Source organism: Pipistrellus kuhlii, unplaced genomic scaffold (genome assembly GCF_014108245.1).
Source record: "Pipistrellus kuhlii isolate mPipKuh1 unplaced genomic scaffold, mPipKuh1.p scaffold_m20_p_32, whole genome shotgun sequence".
Taxonomy (NCBI): Eukaryota; Metazoa; Chordata; class Mammalia; order Chiroptera; family Vespertilionidae; genus Pipistrellus; species Pipistrellus kuhlii.
This window is the reverse complement of record NW_023425532.1, coordinates 2,138,891-2,162,654: the sequence shown is the minus strand read 5'-3', so window position 1 is coordinate 2,162,654 and position 23,764 is coordinate 2,138,891. Positions and strand designations below refer to the sequence as shown.

The 23,764-nt window shown below is 40.8% G+C and overlaps 1 protein-coding gene across 5 annotated transcripts; it reads left to right on the top strand.

Annotated features, from left to right (window-relative positions):
• RP2 (RP2 activator of ARL3 GTPase) lies at positions 1-22,816 on the top strand. 5 transcript variants are annotated; one of them, XM_036460616.2, is made up of 5 exons: positions 4-302; positions 8,631-9,242; positions 11,879-11,993; positions 19,986-20,071; positions 22,600-22,816. In XM_036460616.2, the coding sequence occupies exons 1-5, from the start codon at positions 201-203 to the stop codon at positions 22,681-22,683; spliced, it is 999 nt and encodes a 332-aa protein (XP_036316509.1). In that variant the 5' UTR covers positions 4-200; the 3' UTR covers positions 22,684-22,816. The 5 variants fall into 5 exon arrangements, with proteins under 5 accessions (XP_036316512.1, XP_036316509.1, XP_036316510.1 ...); XM_036460615.2 differs by having other exon boundaries at positions 7-302; positions 8,631-9,296; XM_036460619.2 differs by lacking the exon at positions 19,986-20,071 and having other exon boundaries at positions 1-302.
• The last annotated feature ends 948 nt before the right edge of the window (positions 22,817-23,764 follow it).

Genomic DNA, 23,764 nt, shown 5'->3' with positions numbered 1-23,764 from the left:
TCGTCGGGGAGACGAGAGGGACGGGAGCCGGGGCGTTAGGCCGCGCGGGCTGCCTGGGCTGCGGGCTGCGGCCGTTCGGGGAGGCGGGAGGCGGGGCCCGGGCAGTTGCGGGGCCGGGCGCGCGGGCTCCACGCCGCGCCACGTGAGGCGCCTGAGCGAGCGGCTGGCGGCGGCAGTGGCCGGAGCCCTCAGCCCGGACCATGGGCTGCTTCTTCTCCAAGAGGCGCAGCTCCCAGAAAGAGTCGCCGCCCAAGGGCGCGGAGGAGCCGCCGAAGCAGTACAGCTGGGACCAGCGCGAGAAGGTAACGGGGTTCCCCCCCCCCCCCCCCGCCCGCCCCGCAGGGGTCCCTGGTGTCCCGGGAGGGCTGAGGGGAGCGACCGAACAGCCGGCTGCCTCTCTCTTCCTCCCCCCACCCTCCCTGAGGTATTGGAAGTCGGGGTGACTGACTTTGGGGGGGATCCAAGAAATAAGCGCAGGAGGGGGAGCCGCTGGCCAGGAAGATGCCCCGGTGAACTCCCTCCCGGAGGCTCGCCCTCCGCTCCGCAGCCTGGGGTCCCGGGACGGACTCCTGAGGAGGGGGAGCCGGCCGAGCCGCGATGCTCACATCCGCTCCTCTCTAGGGCAGCGCCGGGCGAGGGGGGTTTGGTCGGGTCCCCGAGTCACACCCGGGACTGGTTTCCCCCTGCTCCGCGGCTTCTGATCGCTCCGGGGCCGCTTTCTCTCTGTGCGCCCCGCGGCCGGGAGGCGCGAGGGTCCCTCTCGTCAGTTTCCCAGCGGGATTTTCTCACCCAGCGGGCTGCTCCGCGGCCGCCGCCCCCTCCGTCACCCCCAAGGCTGATGGCCATCGCTGCGTCCTGGGCACTGATCGGCAAACTCATCAGTCCACAGAGCCAAACCTGAACAGTCCAACGAGTGACATTTCTTTGGAGAGCCACGTTTTTTAAACTTCAACTTCTTCTAGCGCCACTTCTTCAACACAGACTCGCCCAGGCCGTGGTATTTTGTGGAAGAGCCACCCTCAAGGGGCCAAAGAGCCGCATGTGGCTCGCGAGCCGCAGTTTGCCGACCACGAGCGTGGGGAATGTGTGTCAAGGCTGGATAACCAGCAGGAACCAGGCAGAAGGGCTGTTGCTGGAAATGAATGAAAACGTTCCCCTTTTTATTCCAATAGAGAGGCGCACATTTTTTTAAAACTTTGCAAAGGTCCCCTCTTGCACAAAACACACTTAGTCATACATTTCATAATGCTTCCTCTTTCTACATAGTTCTCCATTTGTGTTTAGTAAAATACTTTAATGGACTTATCCATTTTTTTCCCTTCCAAACAAAATGAGAGATTTTTGTTTTAAATGGGTGTTAGGAAGCTCACTTCTCCCTCGGTAATGTCGCATATCTTGATCCGCAAATGCTTTATAGTCAATTTCTTGTCAGTGTTTTGATTTCGTAGACCTGCCTGTGTGGTTTCAATCCCCAGAAGAGTTTGTTCTTGTGACCTCGGTTCTCCAGGTGCCAAATTTAAGAAAGTGGATGCTTTTTGCAGGCTGCTCAGCCCCATATTTCTGCTCCTGTCTCTCCGATTGTTCCCGGGTTTCATGGTGTATTTATTCTCTCTTATCTTTAATTATAGCAGCATTTTATAATAGAGGCATGGAAAGTAACGTGCTTCCTGTCGTGCTAGAAGATTGTACCTGTGGTTTAAAATTATCGGTGGGCATTTTTAAAGACTCATTTCCTCAGCCTTAGCATTTTTCTAACAATGCTGGTTAAGCTCAGCTGTCTGCCCTAGAGAAGGCCGTGTATTTGTTTTTATTGTAGCTTTTTGTTTTGAAATCATAGGTCAGTGGTCGGTAAACCGCGGCTCACGAGCCACATGCGGCTCTTTGGCCCCTTCCACAAAATACCACGGCCTGGGCGAGTCTATTTTGAAGAAGAGGCATTAGAAGTTTAAGTTTAAACAATATGGCCCCCCAAAGAAATGTCAGTCGTTGTCCTGTTGAGATTTGGCTCTGAACTAATGAGTTTGCCAACCACTGTCATAGGCCTAAACTAGTTTTTTTTTTTTTTATTTAGAATCATCCTGGTTGCCCTTTGAGTCATTACTTCATAACAAATTGTTTTACAATTAAACTTCATTAACATGATGGTCGGGTTACTTGGAATCTCACTTTTTAGTTAATCTTGCTCCTTTCAGATAAATGGGTGTGCTCTGTGTTTTTTTTTTTTTTTCTTTTTTTCTTTTGCTCTTTGACTAAGTAAGCAAACTCATTGGAAATAGAAGAGGGATGTCAACATCTGAGCTTCCCCCTCCCCCCCAAAATGAGCAGATGGTAAACTTCCGGTTGTAGACCTTATTTTGAGTTTACAGGGGACATTCTTTGGACCACTACCAGGTGCTTTAGTTGTAGAGATGTTACTCAATATGGAAAATCAGCTCATGCTTCTGGGTATGTTTATAGTAAAAGTTAAAATCTTGATCAACTCAACTAATCACAATTTTTTTTTAATGTGCCTTCGATTCTGCAACCCAGCCCAGTTTTAAAATCTTTTGGACTATTAGAGGAAGAGAATTACTAGCTTACATTTCAAGATGATGGAGACACCACAATTTTTCATCACTTATAATAGCCTGCTCCATTTTATGTGATTTAAAGATTTTTTTTTCTAGTTTCTTACCACTCATGAGGCCGGTTTGGGCTAGTGTGCAGGTGTTCTATATTAGTCTAATGATGGTTTTACTGAGGTTAACATTCTTTTTCTTGCTCTCGGAAGATTTTAACTGGACCTTCAAAGCAATCGAATGCAAAGACAGCCCACAGAACATAAAGGAGACACTGCACGAATATTAACAGAATTGTTTGTATAATGTGATCGTGGAGTAGAGCATCTGCAGTTTTAAAATTATAGCTGGCAAGACTTGAGGTGTAAAAACAAAATGTGGTGCCTGAAAAGTTTCGCCACAACTTGGAAAAAGCGTGTTTAACATTTTCCTTGTGCTGTGTAATCAGAGCATCTTTACTGGGAGGCACCCTCTGGGTTTCGGGTTTTGAGTTGTGTAATTGGGCCAGTCTTAAGGGACTGGAGCTAGGAGAAATGGTCTCAATTAGAAAGAATGTTTGTGGACTAAGTGTTGTCATGGTGACTGATACTGTAATCAAGCGTGTAAGAAGTTCATTTTCTATTGCTGCTGACTTCGGGGGAAAAAACTACAGTTACTAGACATAGTGAGAAATACTTTTGGATGGTAAGGTGTGTTTAAATCTTTGGGGAAGAAATGCTTTTATCCTTGTTCTCTGTATGCTGCCTCCCATAGCGACTAGCTTTTCTGAGTTGAAATCTTTTAGTACAACCAGAGGGAAGAGGAGTGGAGTGGTACAGAAAAGTAGTCTTCATTTTCCAGTTACCATACCAATACTCCTCCTAGATCTGTGGTCAGCAAACTGCGGCTCGAGAGCCACATGCGGCTCTTTGGCCCCTTGAGTGTGGCTCTTCCACAAAATACCACGGCCTGGGCGAGTCTATTTTGAAGAAGCGGCGTTAGAAGTTTAAGTTTAAAAAATGTGGCTCTCCAAAGAAATTTCAGTCGTTGTACTGTTGAGATTTGGCTCTGGTGACTAATCTGTTTGCTGACCACTGTTCTAGATGATAGAAATGATGGCATAAGTATGAAAATTGTGATTTTGAGTATGGACAGCACATCTTGTATGCATTACATCTGTCTCATATTCTATAGGAACTAGAAGCCCGGTGCATGAAATTAGTGGACTCAGGGTCCCTCATCCTGGCCTGCGCCCTCTTGCAATCCAGGAGCCCTCAAGGGATGTCTGACTGACAGTTTAGGCCCACTTCCCAGCACCAGGGGGCAGCTCCTGCATTGTGCTTCTGCCCCCTGGTGATTAGTGTGCATCATAGTGACCAGTTGTTCCACTGTTCAGTTGATTTGCCTATTGGCTTTTTATTTATTTATTTATTTTTAATTTTAAAAAAAATATATATTTTATTGATTTTTTACAGAGAGGAAGAGAGGGATAGAGAGTTAGCAACATCAATCAGCTGCCTCCTGCACATTCCCCAGTGGGTATGTGTCCACAGCCAAGGTACATGCCCTTGACCAGAATCAAACCTGGGACCCTTCAGTCCACAGGCCGACGCTCTATCCACTGAGCCAAACTGGTTTTGGCTTGGCCTTTTATTGTATAGGATAGGATAATACTAAACAAAAGCCTTATACCAGAGATTTAAGTAACTGCATTTTTTTATTCAGTGTCTGTTATGAAACTTGGGATAAGGCAGCCAATTGGTGCATTTCCTGTTCCGTGGCCATCACATGGACAGTGCTAAAGATTTCTCTGCTATTTAATAAAGGCCTGTCCTTAGGAAGAGGGAGTAGACAGTCACGGTTACCCCTGAAGGTAGAAATAGACCAGAGGTGGGGAAGGACAGAATTGGTCTTAACATAAGGCCGTTCATAATCCCCTGAGCTGTTCCTCAGTGGGAAGTGTGGCTTTTTGAGGAATGACCTCAATGTCAGTGAAACATTCAGATCAGAAAGAAGTGAGTGCATCGAGTGGGGGGCTAGATGCTGTTTTGTTTTTAGCCTTTTAAGTACATAAGGTGTTCTGGTTATCCACTGCTGTGTACCAAACCACTCGAAAATTAATGGCTGAGAATAATGGCAAGTACTTACTTTTTCACAGCTCTGCAATTCTTGTGGGGCTTATGAGGTTGGCGCTCTGCTCTCTGTGGCGTCAGCTGGGGCAGCTTGACTAGGGGCTGGAAGATCTGCTTTCAATATGGCTTAATCACAGAGCTGGCCAGCAAGTTGCTGCTGGCTTTCAGCTGGGAGCTCAACTGGGGTTGAGGGCGAGGGGCCTCACGGGTACCCTAAGATTCCGCACAGCATGATGGCTGGGGTTCAAGGGCAGGCACCCTAAAGAGAAACTGGTAGAAGCTGCATGGCTTTTTCTACCTGGCCTCTCCAGTGAAGCTATTTCTACCATAAATGGCCACCCACATCCAAGGGGAGAAGACCTCCTGATGGGAGGAGTGTCAGAGAATTTAACTACTTTAAATCCTTTACATAAAGTTGTGTGTGTTTTTTTAAAGGAAGTAGATAGTTTTTTGTTTATTCATTTTAAAATAGCTTTATTGAGAGATCTGTAGCTCATATACCATACATTTCACTCATTCAAAGTATATTAAAATTCATTATGTTAATAAGTGCACAGGGTTATGTTAGCATCACTATGATCTAATTTTAGAACATTTTTATTGCTCACAAAAGAAACCCATACCCACTCCCCTTCTCTCCAGCCCCTGTAAACCACACTTTTACTTTTGATCTCTGTGGTTTTGCCTGCTTTGAACATTTATAAATGGTATAATACAATATGTGGTATTTTGACACTGGCTTCTTTCAATTAGCATGTTTTTGAGATCATCATATTGTAGCATGTATCAGTACTTTATTCCTTTTTATTTAAGCTGAATGTCATTCTATAGAATAGATAGTTTATGCATTTATTCATGGATCAGTTGATAGGCATTCAGGTTGTCTCTACCTTTTTATTTTATTATTTTGTTGTTGCTGTTAATCCTCATCCAAGGATGTTTTTTTCCATTGATTTTCAGAAAGAGTGGAAGGGAGGGAAGGAGAGAGAGAAAGAGAGAAACATCAATGTGAGAGAGACACATAAATAGGTTGCCTTCCCAACATGCCCCAACCAGGGTTGAGGATGGAATCTGAAGCTCAGGTATGTGCCCTTGACTGGAAATCAAGCCCATGGCCCTTTGGTGGCTCAATCAACTGAGCCACTCCTGCTAGGCCAAACTGTTTCTCAAAGTGTCTGTATGATTTTACATTTCCACCAGCAGCATTATAATTTCTTCACTCATATAATTTTTTAAAAATATATTTTATTGATTTTTTTTACAGAGAGGAAGGGAGAGGGACAGCCTAAACTAACCTACTTCGTAAGTGACTCTTCTTGAAAAAGGTAGTTTAAAACATGGCCTTTCCATGTTTGTGATTTTAGGCACTTTATTTGAGAACTAGTAACTTTTGAAACATTCTACTAAGATTAAGGTTGTTCATTATTTTTATCCTAAAGAACTTTGAATAATTGTTCAAAAAGTACAGCAATGTAAGTCCTAAATTTCTTCTTTAGAGACCAAATTGAGAGTCCAGATAATTTTATACTATAGAATTCTTTAGCTATAGGATTAATTTCTCTCCACGAACAAGAACTGAGGTGTCCAAAGAAAATTCTTAGAAGAAGAGTAAATTACATTAAACTCCTCAGCCTTGGACCAAATGTTTTATGGCCTGTATGTTTCTGCCCCCACCCTCCAAATTCATATGTAGAAACCCTAACTCCCAGTGTGACTGCTTTTGGAGAAGAGGAAGTAATTAAGGTTAAGTGAGGTCCTAAGGGTGGGGTCCTGATCTGATAGGATTAGTGCCCTTCTAAGAAGAGACATTAGAGAACTTGCCCTGTACCCACCCAGGAAAGGCCATGTGAGGATACAGGAGGAAGGCAGTCCTTTTCAAGCCAGGAAGAAAGTCCTTACCACAAACCAACCCTGATGGTACCTTGATCTTGAACTTCCCAGCCCCCAAAAATGTGAGAAATAAATTTTTGTTATCTGAGTTACCTAGTCTGCGTTATTTTGCTATGGCAGCCACACATAGTCAGCTTGGGATTCTAAAACAAAATACCATAGGTTGGGTGGCTCAGACAACAGAAATTTTTTTCAAAGTTCTAGAGGTTGGGAAGTCCAAGATCAAGATGCCAGTAGATCAAGTGTCTGGTGTCAAAGATTAATACATCCTCATGCTACAGACCAGTGTTCCTTCTAATACATTATGTAAAACTGGACAAGTACCACATTTATTGTGCAATATTGAGTAAATAACTTTAAGATAGTTTGCTCATGATTACAGTGATTAAATTATTGGATTTTTAGTACTGTATCTATGGAAGCCCGTTTTTTGGTGCATGAATAGTTTTGCATAAAATTTATATACCCACAAAGAGGTAAGACAGTGCAAGTATATTCTAAAGTAATTTGGAAAAAATGGCCTTTTAGTGACTATATTGATAGGCCAATTAAACTTTTAAAAAGTAATCTGACTGATTCCAGTCTTCCTGTTTATAAAATTATGTGAGCTTTAGATCAGAGTATCTAACGATAGAAATGGTGGCATTTGAAAAATTACATTGTAGTAATCATCATATATAATAAAAACGTAATATGTAAATTGACCCTAATGGCAGAACGACCTCTGGGCCAGTCACTGTGAGGCGCACTGACCACTTCTTGGTCCCTTTACCCGGCCGGCGGGCAGGCTCTGATCACCTGATGGCCACCCATGGTGGGGTGGGGCCGGCGAACAGGCGGATGGGTGGGGACAGCCAACCTCTTGGTCCCTTCCTCTGGCTGTCAGGCACCGATCACCCGATAGTGAACAGGGAACTGGGGGTGGGTGGCAGTGGGGGCAGGGCCGGCTGCGGGCAGCTGGGGAAGATGGCCCTAATTGCAGGCCAGGCCTAGGCAACATACTCAATGCACGAATTTCACATGCTGGACCTCTAGTAGCTCAATAAATGTTTGACTCAAACTTGTACCTTCAGGTTCTTCCATTTTCTGGAATATATTGCATAAATCAATCAGGGTTTAGAAACTAAGACCCATTCATCAATTTATGGAAGGGTAGAGAAATATATTTCAATCTGGATGTACTTCCAATTTCAGAAATTTTTGAAGAAGCATGAGTTTTAAAAGTAAAGCATCAGAAAAAGAAAAAGGGTCAGGCTGGGCCAGTGTGGCTCAGTGTTTGAAGTCAACCAATGGTCAGGGCACATGCCCGGGTTTTGGGCTAAATCCCCAGTAGGGGGCATGCAGGAGGCAGCTGATCAGTGATTCATCATTGATGTTTCTATCTCTTCCTCCCTTACCCTTCCTCTCTCTGAAATCAATTTTTAAGAAAACATATTAAAGAAAAAGGTCAGAGTTGCAATATTCCTTAATATCACCCAGTATTCTGTGTGTATGTGTGAGAATTTCTTCAGTTTAAAAAAAAAAAGTGTTTTTACAGTTGGTATGTTGAAACAGGATCCAAATACTGTCCACACATTGGTTGATATGTCCTTGAGTCTTTCTTTATAAGTTTCCTCCTCTGTTTTCTCCTCATGCCTTTTGAGAAAAATTGTTCTATTCATTTTTCTAACTATGCTACAGTCAGTGAGAATAGGAAGTATTATTTCAGTACTAAGAATTGTGCCTGGCACCCAATCGACAATATCCTATATAATAAAAGGTTAATATTGCAAATCAACCGAACTATGACACGCACTGACCACCAGAGATGATGCGCACTGACCCCCAGGGAGCAGATGCTCAATGTAGGAGCTGCCCCCTGGTGGTCGGTGTGCTCCTGAGCCGGGAAGTCTGACTGCCAGCTTAGCCTGCTCCCCACATCAGACATCCCCTGAGGGTTCCCAGACTGCAAGAGGGCGCAGGCCGGGCTGAGGGACCCCCCCTCACCCCCAGTGCATGAATTTCATGCACCGGGCCTCTAGTTTGTTGAATAATGTTAATAATACTCAAGGCCTGTGTTTTGTCCCCACAGGTTGATCCAAAAGACTACATGTTCAGTGGACTGAAGAATGAAACCGTGGGTCGCTTACCTGGGAAGGTGGCAGGACAGCAGTTTCTCATTCAGGACTGTGAGAGCTGTAACATCTATATTTTTGACCACTCTGCTACCATTACCATTGATGACTGCACTAACTGCGTCATTTTTCTGGGACCTGTGAAAGGCAGCGTGTTTTTCCGCAACTGCAGAGATTGCAAGTGCGCTGTAGCCTGCCAACAGTTTCGTGTGCGGGACTGCAGAAAGATGGAAGTCTTTCTGTGCTGTGCCACTCAACCCATTATCGAGTCTTCCACAAATATCAAGTTTGGCTGTTTTCAGTGGTACTACCCCGAATTAGCTTTCCAGTTCAAAGATGCAGGGCTAAGTATCTTCAATAATAACTGGAGTAATATCCATGACTTTACACCTGTGTCAGAAGAAGTCAACTGGAGCCTTCTTCCAGAGAATACTGTTATCCACGACTACATTCCTCCACCTACGACCAGTGAGCTCCAAGCTGTGCGCATTTCCACAGAAGCCAATAGAAGTATCGTTCCTGTAACCCAGGGGCAGAGACAGAAGAACAGCGATGAATCGTGCCTAGTGGTATTATTTGCTGGTGATTACACTATCGCAAATGCCATGAAACTAATTGATGAGGTAAGGAGAGAGAGAAGAGAGAGGAACATACACCTGGTTAGCAACACACCACTTTCCAGAGAACTTGCATTCTTTTCAACTTGGCTAGTAGAAATCCAGATAATCCTTACATTATAGTCTTTTGTCCCCTACGGATTTATCTGTAAGCTGAATGTGTAGGCCTCAAAATACTTTCCCAAAGAAAATTTTTAAAACTAGAATTCCATTCAGTAAACGTTTATTGAGCCCATATTACATGCGAGTTACTCTTAATTATTCAGTTGAATGTATCTCATTGATTATAGGATGCCCATTTGTTTTTGTACATTTTTGTTATCTGAATTGCCCCTTACAATTGATGGCAACTTAAGAGCTGTTGAAATAGAGTATATGCTCAGGTTGGAGATACATTGCTAAAATTATTTTCCCTTAAAGAACTTCCATTCTTTATAATAAATGATTTCCATGGAAGTTCACAAAGTGTAGTATTGCATAGTAAAGCTTGACCTTTTATCATTCTTTAGTGGGGAAATTTACTTGGAGTTTTAATTGGTCAGGAAGTGGGAAAGACATTTGGGAATATAACTTTTGGAGCCTGTCGTGACCATCAGCGCAACCTTTCCATTACTTTCCTTTGTGTCCTTTGCCCTGTGGCCATGAAGGAGAGATTGGTGCAGGAGAATGAGGTGGGAGCTGGGATAGCAGAGGTCCTGGGCTCATGGACAGGGGCTTCGGTGAGTTTGTGAATGGAGAAAGGTTCTTTGGGTAGCAGCTTCCACATGAAATATAACTGGGGCTGTAGAGGGGAGGGGCTCCAGAAGCAGCAGTTCCCATGGTGAAAGGTGCTCCCGTAGGGAGGAGCAGCAGTATGTCTGATCATCCGTTAATCAGACATTCTTCAGGAGGAGTCTGTTTGAGTTTTAAAAGTCAAACTTCCAGGAAAGGAGAAGTGAATGGAAATCTAAGCAAATCTCTTTTGATTAGACTTTTCAAAGAGTTGTAGCGGTTATGTTAAGAGGAACAATTTTAGAGGGGGGAAAAAAAACACTAATAATGGCTACCTTTTGTAGATATACAGTGTACAATGTAGAAAACTCATATCTGAAATCTACAAAGTATCGATATATCTGAGATCTAGTTTTCAAAACAACAGAAGCCAGAGTATAATTTTAAGACTTTGATATTTCATTTTTTATTATACCAATCTGATGAAAACATACTATGAATCCGGTAGGATATAGAAATATATAGAAATATAAGAAATAAGTTTAAAAATCACCATGTACTGTACTTTGAATAGTCTTTTTAAGAATATTTTTATTTAGTCTATAATCAGATTAATTGGTTTTTAAATATATATGTGTTGTTATTGTTGACAATATTATAGATGTCCCACATTTTCCCCTGCTTTACCTCCCTCCACCAGCCCATATAACCCACCTCCAGGCCTTCACCACACTATTATTTGTGTCCATGGACTATGCATACAAGTATATAAGTTCTTTGCTTAACCTCTTCCCGCTCCCCACTCCCCCAGATGTGTCAGTCTGCTCCATGCCTCAGGACTTATTTTGTGGGTCAATTTATTTTGTTCATTAGATTCCACAAATAAGTGATATCATGTGATATTTGTCTTTCTCTGATGGCTTATTTCACTTAGCACAATAAACTCCGGGTCCATCTATACTATTGCAAAGAATAAGAGATTCTTCTTTTATACAGCTGCATAGTATTTGAGTGATTTTTAAATGTTTTTATTGAGTTCAAAGAGAAGGAGGGAAAGGGGGAGAGAGAAACATCAATGATGAGAGAGAATCATTGATCGGCTGCCTTCTGCATGCCCGCTATTGAGGATTGAGCCTGCAACCTGGGCATGTGCCTTGACTAGGAATTAAACCTTGGCCTCCTAGTTTATGGGCCAATGCTCAACCACTGAGCCACACCAGCTGGGCTCAATTAATTGAGTTTTAATCATAACTCTGTTACTTAATAGTTGTGTGATCTTGGGTAGGTTTCTTAACCACTCTGTGCCTTAGTTTTCTTATCTGTAAAATGAGGATAATAATAGTACCTAAAGTGAATAAAATGCCTTATACAGAGTAAGTACTCTATAAATATAATCTATCATTATTGTGCTATACTCTATACATTTGCATCATGTTTTTAAAAATTAACATTGTTATATATGCTTTTCCCCTTTTTATTATTTGTTATGTTTAATGAACTATGGTATTTTATCATGTCAATATACCATAATTTACTTAACCATTCTCCTTTCATCATCACAAAACTAAGGTTTCCATCTATTCATTTCAGTCAAAAAAATTTTAATTATATTTAAAATTTTGAGGGATCATTCACATTTGTTTGCTCCTTAATCTTAGCAGTAGGCATTGAGTATCAGTTCTTAAGCAGAACCAGCCATCTTGAAGTAGGAATATTGTATATGTGAAAACCTGTTCTAGCAAACACCCCAAATGAGAGTTATACCTAAAACAAAACTCAGCACGCTGTGTCATGTTTTATACAGAACTGTACTAGGAAATATTGTTTTCATCTCAGAAGGTCATTTTAAAATCTAAGTGAAATTCTCTTTTCCACAGATGGTTCATTTAGGGTTTTTCCTGATTCAGACAAAGGAAGTATCCATGAAAGCGGAGGATGCTCAGAGGGTTTTTCAGGAAAGAGCACCTGAATTCCTTCAACTTCTGGACAAAGGTACCTTCTGGCGAATTGGTGCACTCGGGCCTTTAGCTTTTCTCTTGCATTGCCTTCTCTTTCTCACTTGTTTTGTGTGTTTTTCTAATACTATTCAGGAATGTCAAAATTTCACATCATTCAAGAAAAAAACCTATATGACAATTAGAAATCAGACATTAATTTTTTTTTCCTATTCTATTCCCTTAGTTCTGGAAAATCACATTTATTATGTGTTTTATTATTTTTTATTCTTTTATTATTGTATTTTTATATTGTCCAGAATTACAAAGCACTTGATAAGGATTCTTTCTGCCTTCAATGTGCTTTCACCATACATGAAAAGTAAGAAATATAAAATGGTATAGTATTTTATGTAGTTGATATGATTAACTTCCCATGCAAAAATAGGATTGTTTTCCCCAGCGGGCAAATGCTACCAATACGTTCCAGATATTGAAAATATGCCTGCAAACAGAGGGCCTAGAGCTAGAGGGCCCTTCTGAAGCGTTGCTGTGTGCCTACATGTATCGAAGATACAGCTTCTGGAGGACAGAGTACTCTTTCTTTGAGATGGGAACATCGTTTGCTTGAGGCCCTTACGTATGATGATGGTATTGTGTTATCTAGGCGATGTATGCTAATGTGTTGTGATATCTGCTATTTTCAAATGGCTCAGCAAAATATAATCAAAGTGTGTGTGCACATGCACATGTAGTATATGATAAAGCAAATCAATATGTAACTTTATTGTATGTGTGTCTGTTTGAAGACACCTTTTTAGTATGTATTATTGACTCATTGGCATTGAACTTAAACCAACAGCGCTATAATTCAGGCCTGAATGAAGCTTCCCTAACAGCTATTTTGTCTGTAAGACATACACAGTCTTTCTAAGCTTAGGAACATTAGACAGCACTTCAGCACTATTATTTGTGGGCCATTTAAAATAGCCAAATCACAACAAAAAGAACAAAATGTGGAAGATGTGGCACTAAATAGACTATGAAAAGGACACTTGTTTACAGAATGATGCTAGAACAAGAAGGCAGAGCATCACTTTCATTTTCACCTGGGATCATGCATGTCAGGCAACTTTTTTTTGCCACTCTGTGTGTGTCCACAAATGACCGTGAAAAAAAACTATAAATATTGACTTTGGCGTTACAAATTAATTTTTCCAGGTAAGCAGATTCACAAAGAATTCACAAATAATGAGGATCCATTGTATATGTATTTCCTGTTAAACATTTTCCTTTAAGCACTGCTTTAAGCATCCTGCAAATTTTGATAGGATGTATTTTCATTTAATTCAGGGTTTGGCAAAATATGGCCTCCTGTATGTTTCATAAATGAAGTTTTATTTGAAGCACAGCCACACTCATTATTCTATCTACTAGAGGCCCGATGCACGAAATTCATGCACCCATGAGGGGAGGGGGTCCCTCAGCCTGGCCTGTGCCCTCTCACAGCCCAGGATCCCTCGAGAGATGCCCGACTGCCATGGAGGCAAGAGAGGCTCCCACCACCAATGCTGAGCTTGCCAGCTGTGAGCCCAGCTTCTGGCTGAGCAGTGCTCCCCTTGTGGGAGTGCACTGACCACCAGGGGGCAGTTCCTGCATTGAGCATCTGCAGTTCACATCATAGCAACCAGTCATTCACTGTTCAGTCGATTTGCATATTAGGGTTTTATTATATAGGATTGTTTTGTTGATTTCCTACCTGATCCTTTATAGAAAAAGTATATTGACCCCCTTCTCCCCGATGTAGTTCAGAATATTTTTTAGTTTCCCTTGAGACTTTTCACTTAATCCATGGATTATTTTGAAGTATATTGTCTAATTTCTAAACACTTGTCCAGATGTGTTTCTGTAATATTATAGATTTGTAGATTAATGTTATTATGGTCTGAAAATGCACATTGTATAACTTTTATTTTCTTAAGGTTTATTTTGTGGTACAGATTATAATGTATTTTGGCAAATATTCTATATACATGGTGAGAATATATGATCTGCTTCTGTTTGGTAAAATGTTCTATAGAGACCCACTAGGTCAATTTGGTTGATAGTGCTATTCAGGTCATCTACACTGAGTGGCCAGATTATTATGATCTCTGAACGCATATATTTTATACATATATATATATATATATATATATATATATATATATATATATATATATATTAGAGGCCTGGTGCATGAATTTGTGCATGGGTAGGGTCAAGCCAGCCTGGCCAGGGGGAGGGGACATGGGCGATTGGCCAGCCTGCCTGCTGGTCAAACTCCTGGTCAAGGGGACAATTTGCATATTAGCCTTTTATTATATAGGATATACACTGAGTGGCCATAGTATTATGTATTCAGAGATCACATCATCTGGCCACTCAGTGTATATCCTTTCTGATTTTCTGCTTACTTGTTCTATGGATTAAAGAGAGAGGAGTGTCCAACTCTCCAACTATCATTGTGGAATTGTCCATTTCTCTTTTCAGATCCTATCAGGTTTTGCTGTGAGTCTTTGTTGTTAGATGCATACACATTTAGGATTATTATGTCTTCTTGCAGAGTCCTTTATGATTATGTAATCTCCCATTTTGTCTGAAATCTACTTTGCCTGATATATAGCTACTCCAACTTTTGTTTGGTTGTTAGTGTTTCATCATATACTAGAGGCCCGGTGCATGATCCCCCAAGCTGAGCGATCAGGCTGAAACCAGCTCTCTGACATCCCCCCTGGATTGCCAGAGGGAACAGGCCAGGCTGAGGGACCCCACTGGTGCATGATCGGGGCCGGGGAGAGACACAGGAGGTTGGCCAGCCAGGGAGGGACCACAGGAGGGCTCCAGGGTGAGTCCAGCCTGTCTTGTTCAGTCCCAATTGCCCAGACCCCAGCAGCAAGCTAACCTATCCGTTGGAGCATCTGTCCCCTGGTGGTCAGTGCATGTCATAGCAACTGGTCGACCGATCAGCTGTCTCCTCATGGTGGTCAGTGCATACCATAGCGAGCATTTGATCAGCCTTAGCATATCATTAGCATATTATACTTTCATTGGTTGAACAGACAACTGGACACTTAGCAAATTAGGCTTTTATTATATAGGATCTTTATCCCTTTTTAAAATATATATCTATTTCTTTATTGATTTCAGAGAGGGAGAAGGAGAGACAGAAACATCATTGATGATAGAGAACCATCGATCAGCTGCTTCTTGCATGCCCCCTACTGGGGATTGAGCCCACAACCCAGGCATGTGCCCTTGGCTGGAATCAAAATTGGGACCCTTCAGTCTGCAAGCTGACGCTCTATCCACTGAGCCAAACTGGCTAGGACTATCTCTTTTCTTTTAACTTATCGAAGTCTATATACCCAAAGGGAATTTTTTGTAGACAGCATATAGTTGGTTCTTGCTTTTTAATCCTTTCTGACAATCTCTATCTTTTAACTGGTGTATTTAGACCATTCACATTGAAAGGGATTGATATAGTTGGATTGACATCTACCATCTTGCTAGCTGCTTTCTGTTCCATTTGTTCTGTGTTTCTTTTTACCTCTTTTTGTTTAACTGGCCGTTTTTTTTTATAACTCCATTCTATCTCCTCTACTGACTTATTGTTTATACCTTTTATATAATGGTTGCCTTCGGTTTTACAATATACATATTTGAGTCCACCTTATAGTAATATTATACCACTTCACCTACAATATATAAGGTCCTAATACTAACATTATATACTCAAATCTTTCCTCCCATCCCTGTATCATTATTACATATCTTACTATTGCATATGCTACAAATATCTAATACACTGTTAATGTTATTTAAACTGTCAGTTATTTTAAAATGAATTAAAAAATAATAAAAATGTAGATAATATTTTACTGGAGGCTTTTGAGCAGAAGAATGTCATGGTCCCTTTAAAATGTAACTCTTATCATTCTGCTCGCTCTAAGGAGGAAGCAGGGAGCCATCTGGAGGCGGTTGCTGTAATCTAATTGAGACTTGGTAGTGTCTTGTTCCAAGGTCACATTAGATTACACAGAAGAGTCTATTAGCTAGGGCATTCAGGAATCTTTTTTGTTTACTTCAATGTCGCACAATCTTTTTGACAGTTCAAATATTTAGATTCCAAGCTTCTGCGAGCTATTTGACAAACCGTTCACATTAAAACACTAAAAGCATGACTAATGGTCCCTGTTGACCTCATAGTTCAGTTTGAAATAAACAGTGTAATTGCAGTCATCATTATTAGCTAGAAAGACAAATAGGACTTCTTAAAAAGTACATTGTCAGTGTTGTAGTTTTTTTAGTTTAAGATTGTCCATACATATTCATCAAAATGGATGCACTTGTCTACCTTTTTTGATAGTGAGTTTGTTGACAAATTATTAGGTCGCTTACCAGAAGCTCATAATATCCTATTCAAAAAATATCAACCAAGTTTTACTCTTGGATAATTCTACCAAAATTGGATTTTTGAATTCTGGATTATGTTGTACTATCTCTTCAGAAATACAGAGTACAATGCCTCATGTGAACCCATCCTGTTTTACCAACTTTTTGCCATTCTTTTTTAAAAATATATTTTATTGAGTTTTTCACAGAGAGGAAAGGAGAGGGATAGAGAATCAGAAACATCAATGAGAGAGAAACATCGATCAGCTGCCTCCTGCACACACCCCACTGGGGATGTGCCCACAACCAAGGTACATGCCCTTGACTGGAATCGAACCTGGGACCCCCCCAGAGTCCGCAGGCCGACACTTTATCCACTGAGCCAAACCAGCCAGGGCTCAACTTTTTGCCATACTTAAAAAAATAATTTATATCCTACTTTTTTGCTAAAAGATTTTAATCAAATGTTAATGTCTTATCATTTTACCCCTACATATTAGTGTGTGTCTTCTTAAACAAAACAAAATTAAAAACAGGTGTTTTCTTAAGTAATCACAATATATTATGACGTCGATCATGATTAATATCATATCATATAATATCATATAATATCATATCATATGATATCATCTAATAACCATATAATATCATCTAATAACCAGACCATATCCAAATTTCCTTAATTGTCCAAAAGCATTCTTTATATATTCTTTAATATACTTTTATTAATTTCAGAGAGAGAGAGAGAGAGAGAAACATCAGTGATGAGAGAGAATCATTGATCAGCTGTCTTCTGCACACCCCCTACTGGGGATCAAGCCCCCAACCCAGGCATGTACCCTAAGAATCAAACTGTTACCTCCTGGTTCATAGGTCAACGCACAACCACTTGAAGCATGTTGACTGGGTTCTTTATGTATTTTTATAGTTAATGTGATCCAGATTTAAAATTGTCCCACTATGTCATTTTTTTGAACCGCTCTTAACAAGAAACAGGTGTCTCCCCCTCCCCCCCTTTTTTTTTTCTTATAAAAGAAACCTGGTCAATTGTCCTTTAGTGTGTCTGGGTTTGTTTAATTTGTTCCTCTGTAGTTCTTGTAGGCTATAAGTTAGATCAAAGCCTTGTTTATACTCACATTTAGGGGTTCTTTTGGGCAAGAATATTTCACAGGTGGTACTGTTTCCTATATCATTACATGAGAGGGCACATAGCTTGATTATTGCATGTTTAGTGACAGTAGAATTGATTAAGTTCAGCTAGTGACAAGCTTCCTATTGAAGTTCCTTATCACTCTTCCCTGTGAGATGCTAAAAACATTGATGATTGTTGCCTGATTAAATTATTTTACTAGGAGTTGCAAAATGATCATTTTCTAATCCTGTCACTCCCTCTATATTTAATAATGGACGTTAACAGAACTTCTTGTACAACAGAACTGTTTGGTTAATTTGAAACATGCTTCACATCAGAAAAGCAGAATAAATAAAGGGAAAATAATTAAGCATCAGTTTTCAAAGTAATAACTTGGTGCCCTAGCAGCTTAGTAGTATCCAATGAATTTTCTTTGTTTCTCTCTTTTCTAATATCATTAGTAGCTCGTGAATTTTTATATATTCAGCATGTTTTCATAAATTGCAGTCATTATTCCTTCTGATCTCACTGAGGCTCACCTTCAGCCATTGGGAGCTCCTTCAAGCTGGCTCCTGTGTCCTCTTTTTTTAAATTTTCTTTATTGATTATAGTATCACATAATTGTCCTCCTCCCCCCATTTCCATCCCAAAACCCTCCCCACGCATGCCCGCAGCCCCCTGTTGTCCCTGACCACTGGCTAGGCCCATATGCATGCACACAAGTCCTTTGGTTGATCTCTCCCCCTTATCCCCACCCTCCCCTGCCTTTCCTCTGAGGTTTGACAGTCTGATTGATGCTTCCCTGTCTCCGGATCTGTTCTTGTTCATCAGTCTATGTTGTTCATTATTTCTCCTAGATGTGTGAGATCATGTGATACAAGGAATACACTTATAAGAACCCAAAATGAGACAAGCCATAATGGTTATGCTGAGAGGCCAATGAATCAGTCTGTAGTGAGTTTTCCTGTGTCCTCTTGATACAACCCCATTGGCCTTCGATAGCTTCATTGCTCTTGACTCAACAAGATATTCCTGGTTGATCTTACCCATTTCTTGCTTCAGACACAGAATTGTTCGATTTTCTGAGTTACCTCCTTTTCTTTACTCAGCACCTGTCTTGATCTACACTCTGTGATGCTGAAAACCCACACTTTAATTTGTTCTATGTATCTAATTGTATAGTTGACTATCAATATAGCCTACCTTTTCTGTATTTTTGCCTATATTAAATCCCAGGCCCTCAGTTATTTTAGTTATTTACTTGGATATTTTCCTCATTCATGTACCTTGCCCTCGTACATTTATGTAAATACCTTAGCATTTCATTACTTAACACTTCATCATTCTCTTTTGTTCTATATTTGTTTAATGGTGTGTGTGTGTGTGTTTCAAGAAATGTGTAATTTCATGGAGGTCAGGACTTCTCCATTACTGTAGGAGATAAAAAGCAAATCTATTAAGAATACATTGAAGGCTGAATAAATATTAATTGAATTGAAGGGCATATTTTGCTTGGCTGACGCGTGGCCATGTTTGCCAACAGTTTGAAACTGAGTAGTGCCAATGCTACATTTAAATCCAGAAATTAAAGTGCAGGTGGTTTAAAAGTATATAAATTAATGTATGGGAGAGGAAGCATAAATATTTTCAGAGAATTAAAAAAATGAACGCTTGGTCATTGGATCTAGAATGTAGTTTTAAGGCTCACTCAAGAAATAAACAGTATTTCACATAGTCATTGCTTTTGGTGCCTGGCCTCAATTCCTCCTTGGCTTAGCTTCATTGCTGGTGGCCCAGAACTTGGCTGGCAAGTAGGAGAGTTGGAAGCAAGGCTGGCTGCCTGGCAAAACACTCACTTACTTTGACTTGAATTGCTTTTGATCTTTTTTGTCATTTGTCAACTGCTTTTTGTACTGCTAAATGGGCGGGCTTTTAGTGGTTTTTATAGATGAATGAAAACTAGAAAAGCCAGGCTATTCACAACACTTAAAATGTTGTGAATTCCACCCTGGCTGCTGTGGCTCAATTGCTTGGATCATTGTCCTCCTCCCACCAACCAAAAGGTTGCAGGTTTGATTCCCGATCAGGGCACATATCCAAGTTGCAAGTCTGGCTCATATAGAGAGGCAACCAATCAATATTCCTCTGTCTCTCTCTCTCTCTCTCTCTCTCTCTCTCTCTCTCTCTCTCGGAGGCAACCAATGAATGGATCAATGTTTCTCTCCTCTCTCTCCCTCCCTCCCTTCTTCTCTCCAAAATCATTTTAAAATGTGATAGTCCTATAATAGCACTGAAGCTACCCATGATGTGATGAGACTCTATGTTAATTTGTACTATAATTAGAGTAGGAAGAAGTAACTTCCTTCTTCCTTTTCTTTTACTTCCAAAGAAGAAGCTAGAGATTCTTCAGGGAAGTACAAAAAGATTAATTTTAGAATAGATTTGTATTCTTGATAAGACAACACTTCTTCGGTTTGCTTATAGGTCCTGTTATTGCCTTGGAGTTTAATGGAGATCGTGTTGTAGAAGATTGTCAGAATGTTGTCAAGGAGATATTCAAGAGCACCCAGGTACAAGATTTCATTGACTGTATTTCTTCTTTTTAGCCCCATCCTGAGCTGAGTTCATGACTCAGCACTGCTGCTCTTCTGGCCACTGGCCCTGCCACCCCCTGAAGACCCCAGATACTTGTGAGGCCCACGTGCCCCTGGTGAGCGGGCATCCTGCCTGGGCTGCGTAGGGTGGCTGTACTGCCCAGCAGGCCCTGACCTCTCCCCTGATACTCCAACCTGCCGGGAGCTTCTGCTAGGGCATGTCCACAGGGTCACGTTCCTGTCCTTTTCCCCCGCAGTACCAGTTCTCTCTGAAGGCTGTCCTTGTTTGATCAAAAATAGACATCCCATCCTCAGGATCCCAGAATCCAGGGCTTCTCTTTGTGACCTTGAAGGAGCATGTGTCAGGCAAGGCAGGGACAGAGTCAGAGAGGATTTCCAGCATCTCCGCTGCCTTCCAGTCAGTCTCCAGGAAATGGAGCTTCAGGGAGACCCCAAAGCTCGTGTGTGTCATCTCACCTTTCCCAAGGTCCTCTCCAAGAAAGACAGTGGCTCCCTGAAATGGCCCCAAGGTGTTCCAAGGTATTCATGACTCCTTCTCAAAGGTTCTCTAAGACCTCCTACCTCTAACAAAAGCCCCTACTAGGCTTCTAGAAACATCCCTCTCCCCCACTCCTAGGGGTGAACCCCAAGACTCTAGAACAACTGCCCTTTTAATCTTGAAAATCACCTCAAGGGCCTAAAGACCTCCCCCAGGAAGTTTCCAGAAAAACAGGGACTTCCATTGCCAACAGTAAGGCTACAGAAATGCTCCCACCTTTGAGGGAACGCCAGTGCTCCCCTCCAACCCATCATCCAGCGAGATCCCCAAGGTTCCAGAAATATCTCTGTCTTCCAAACTTCCCAGTGATCTGAGACCTCCTCATCTCCCAAAGCAAAACCTAGTCATCCAGAGGCCTCTGCGCCGGTAAGGAGCCCCAGGGCTCCAAAGAGGTCCTTATTCTAGAGACAACCTCAGAATCAGCATCCAGCCTACTCCTGCAATACCTCCAGGACCTTAGGATCATTATTTTACAGGGCTCCCAGTGTCCCCTTTAATTTTCCACCTGCCACAGAGACACCCCCCGCCGCGCGCCCCCCCCCCCCAGAATCCCTTGACTACCCAGAATCAGCCCTAGGCCCTGTATCTCCCGAAATCACACACCCCCCCTCCTAATTCCCCATTTCACAATAGCCCTGGAGCTACAGACAACTACAGGCACACGTGACTTCCCCACCTCCTAGGCAGGGTTCTGGGACCGCCTAGTATTTGTATTTCAATCAGACCTTTTCATTTCCTTTCCCTTACAATCAAAAGTACTTTTTAGCCCCAGTTTTTCCTGGAATTTTTAAAAAGCAAATCATGATTTTTAGAAACTACGATAAATAATTGGAAGCCAAGCTTTGGTTTTCCCTTGCCAAACTAAAATATTAATTGCTAACACACTTATAAGAATGTACTTATTAAAAGCCATCAATAATATTTAAGCTTTTAAAGTGAAAAGTCTTATCAAAAGCGTCTTCAAGTCCTTTTTTTAAAAATAGTGAATGATACATTGAAAAAATGTTATAGAGACGCCGGAGGTGGGCCAGCCAGGAAGGGACCTCGCATATTACATTTTGATTGGTTGAATGGCTGACTGGTCGACCAGACAGTTAGCATTTTAGGCTTTTATTATATAGGATGAGAGGAAACTTGTGTGTTTTGTAGTCTGATTCAGCTTATGGTTCCTATAATTTGCGTAACTTAAATTATTTTATCTTTTACCTCATTTTATCATCACATACTGTTAAGGTTGGGGCAAAAATAATGAGATTGAATAAAAAAGGAAACAGAGAAAATGGTTATATGACTTGTTTTTAGGTCTGAATGAGTTAAAGATGATCTCATCCAACTTTCTCATTTTACAGATGTGGAAACAGCCCAGAGAGGTTCAGTAAATTTTCGGCATCCTACAGCTAGTTTATAGAGCTAGACCTGAGAAGGGACTCAGGTCTCTTCTGTTTCCTGGCTGACACTTGTAAAAGCTTTTTTTAAAGGGTTCTGTTGAGTACTGCTTTATTGTTATTCAGAAAGTAGTTTATTTTACTTTGGTAATGTATCTTTAGCAGCTTTAAAAAAGATAATCTCAAGTTTTGCTTCTCAGCCTATTGAAATTATTTATAGAAAATAGAAAAAACTAAAAGTTCTTTAAATACAACTCCATTCCATAGCTTTCATAATATTGAGTGTTGTATATTTTAAAACAGTAAAATCCCAAGTGAAGTATTATGAAAGCAAAGACCTTAACTACATCATAAGTGCTTTTAAAGGAGCTTAATTTACATTATAGCAACTGAAACTATATTGCATGGATTCCACAGAAAATCTGTGCATTAAATATTATAAATGACGTGCTTGAATTTATTTTCAATAGCAAGCTTATGACTTTGTTCTGTGGAGAACATGGGCTTTGGAATTGGGGGATTACCAGTACTTACGTTTGTTTCTTTTATATTTAAAATAGACGTTTGTATCACAAAACAAGGAGACAGCATCTAGAGATATAGATGGCTTCTACAACTTTGCTGACATACAGATGGGAATGTGAAGTGCACCGTGGAACCAGGGATTTGGTATTAAAGCCATTCTCAGTTTGTATATCACCAATGGCTTTTACTAAGGCTAACATTGTTAAAGTTGACTCTTCAATAAATTATTGAATACTGCATCATATACTTGAGGTTCAAAAATAGCTCATTTAAACTAAGTTGTTGATAGATAGAAACATCGGTTGGCTGCCTCCTGCACGCCCTCTACTGAGGATGTTGCCCACAACCCGGGCATGTGCCCTGACCAGGAATCCAACAGTGTTCTCCTGATTCATAGATCAATGCTCACCACTGAGCCACACAGGCCGGGCTTAAATGAAGTAATCCACTCACCCACTTCATTAAACTTGCAGTTTTGATTCTCTGCATATGATACTGTTATTAGAAAATAGAAGTGGCTAACAGTTCATTTAATCCTAGTTAAATGTTCTTTCAAATCTCAAATAATTTAAACTTTCCTCAGTGTTCCATGATATTTGTTTGAGAATGCATTCCATTGCTTATTTTCTTTTTTAATTTAGAGGACTTTGTTATTAGTTGATCAATTAGAATGAACCTATGTGCATTTTTTCATGTAGACATATCCAGTTAAAGAATTGCTTCCTAGTTGCTTAATATGGCAAATGAGAGTCTGTATACAGACTTGACATAATCATAAATTGAATGTTTAAATTAATAGGTATTTGATAACTGGTTTTGCAAGTGACTCTACTAACTGATGTTGGTAAAGCTGTTTTAAAGACTACTTTGTAAGTAATATGATTATTTGAATAATTTCCACCCTGTTCAGTTTTTTACTATAACTGCTAGATGACTCTTCTGCCTTCTGGTAAGAAAAGATATATGCAACACTAAGACTATAGAAGCCCAATGACCAGAAGTTTTCAAAACAATGATTACTGTTTTATTAGCTCTTGTGATATATTAGTAGAATCGGAATAAAGCCTTGTAATATTCAGGTAAGACATGCGTAGGCATAAGAAAAAGACATACTTAGGCTTGATGATAAGCTATGTAGATTAAAAAGCTAGATAAATTTGATTTTCATTAAATATGCCACTCATGGCAAGTAATGTTCAA

What these genes read in the sequence shown, in the direction of transcription:
- RP2 (XM_036460615.2), top strand. Translation starts at nt 201, where the DNA reads ATGGGCTGCTTCTTCTCCAAGAGGCGCAGCTCCCAGAAAGAGTCGCCG. An exon ending in CCATGAAACTAATTGATGAG is followed by an intron (nt 9,297 to 11,878) that starts GTAAGGAGAGAG and finishes TCTTTTCCACAG; the next exon opens with ATGGTTCATTTAGGGTTTTT. An exon ending in AGATATTCAAGAGCACCCAG is followed by an intron (nt 20,072 to 22,599) that starts GTACAAGATTTC and finishes TATTTAAAATAG; the next exon opens with ACGTTTGTATCACAAAACAA.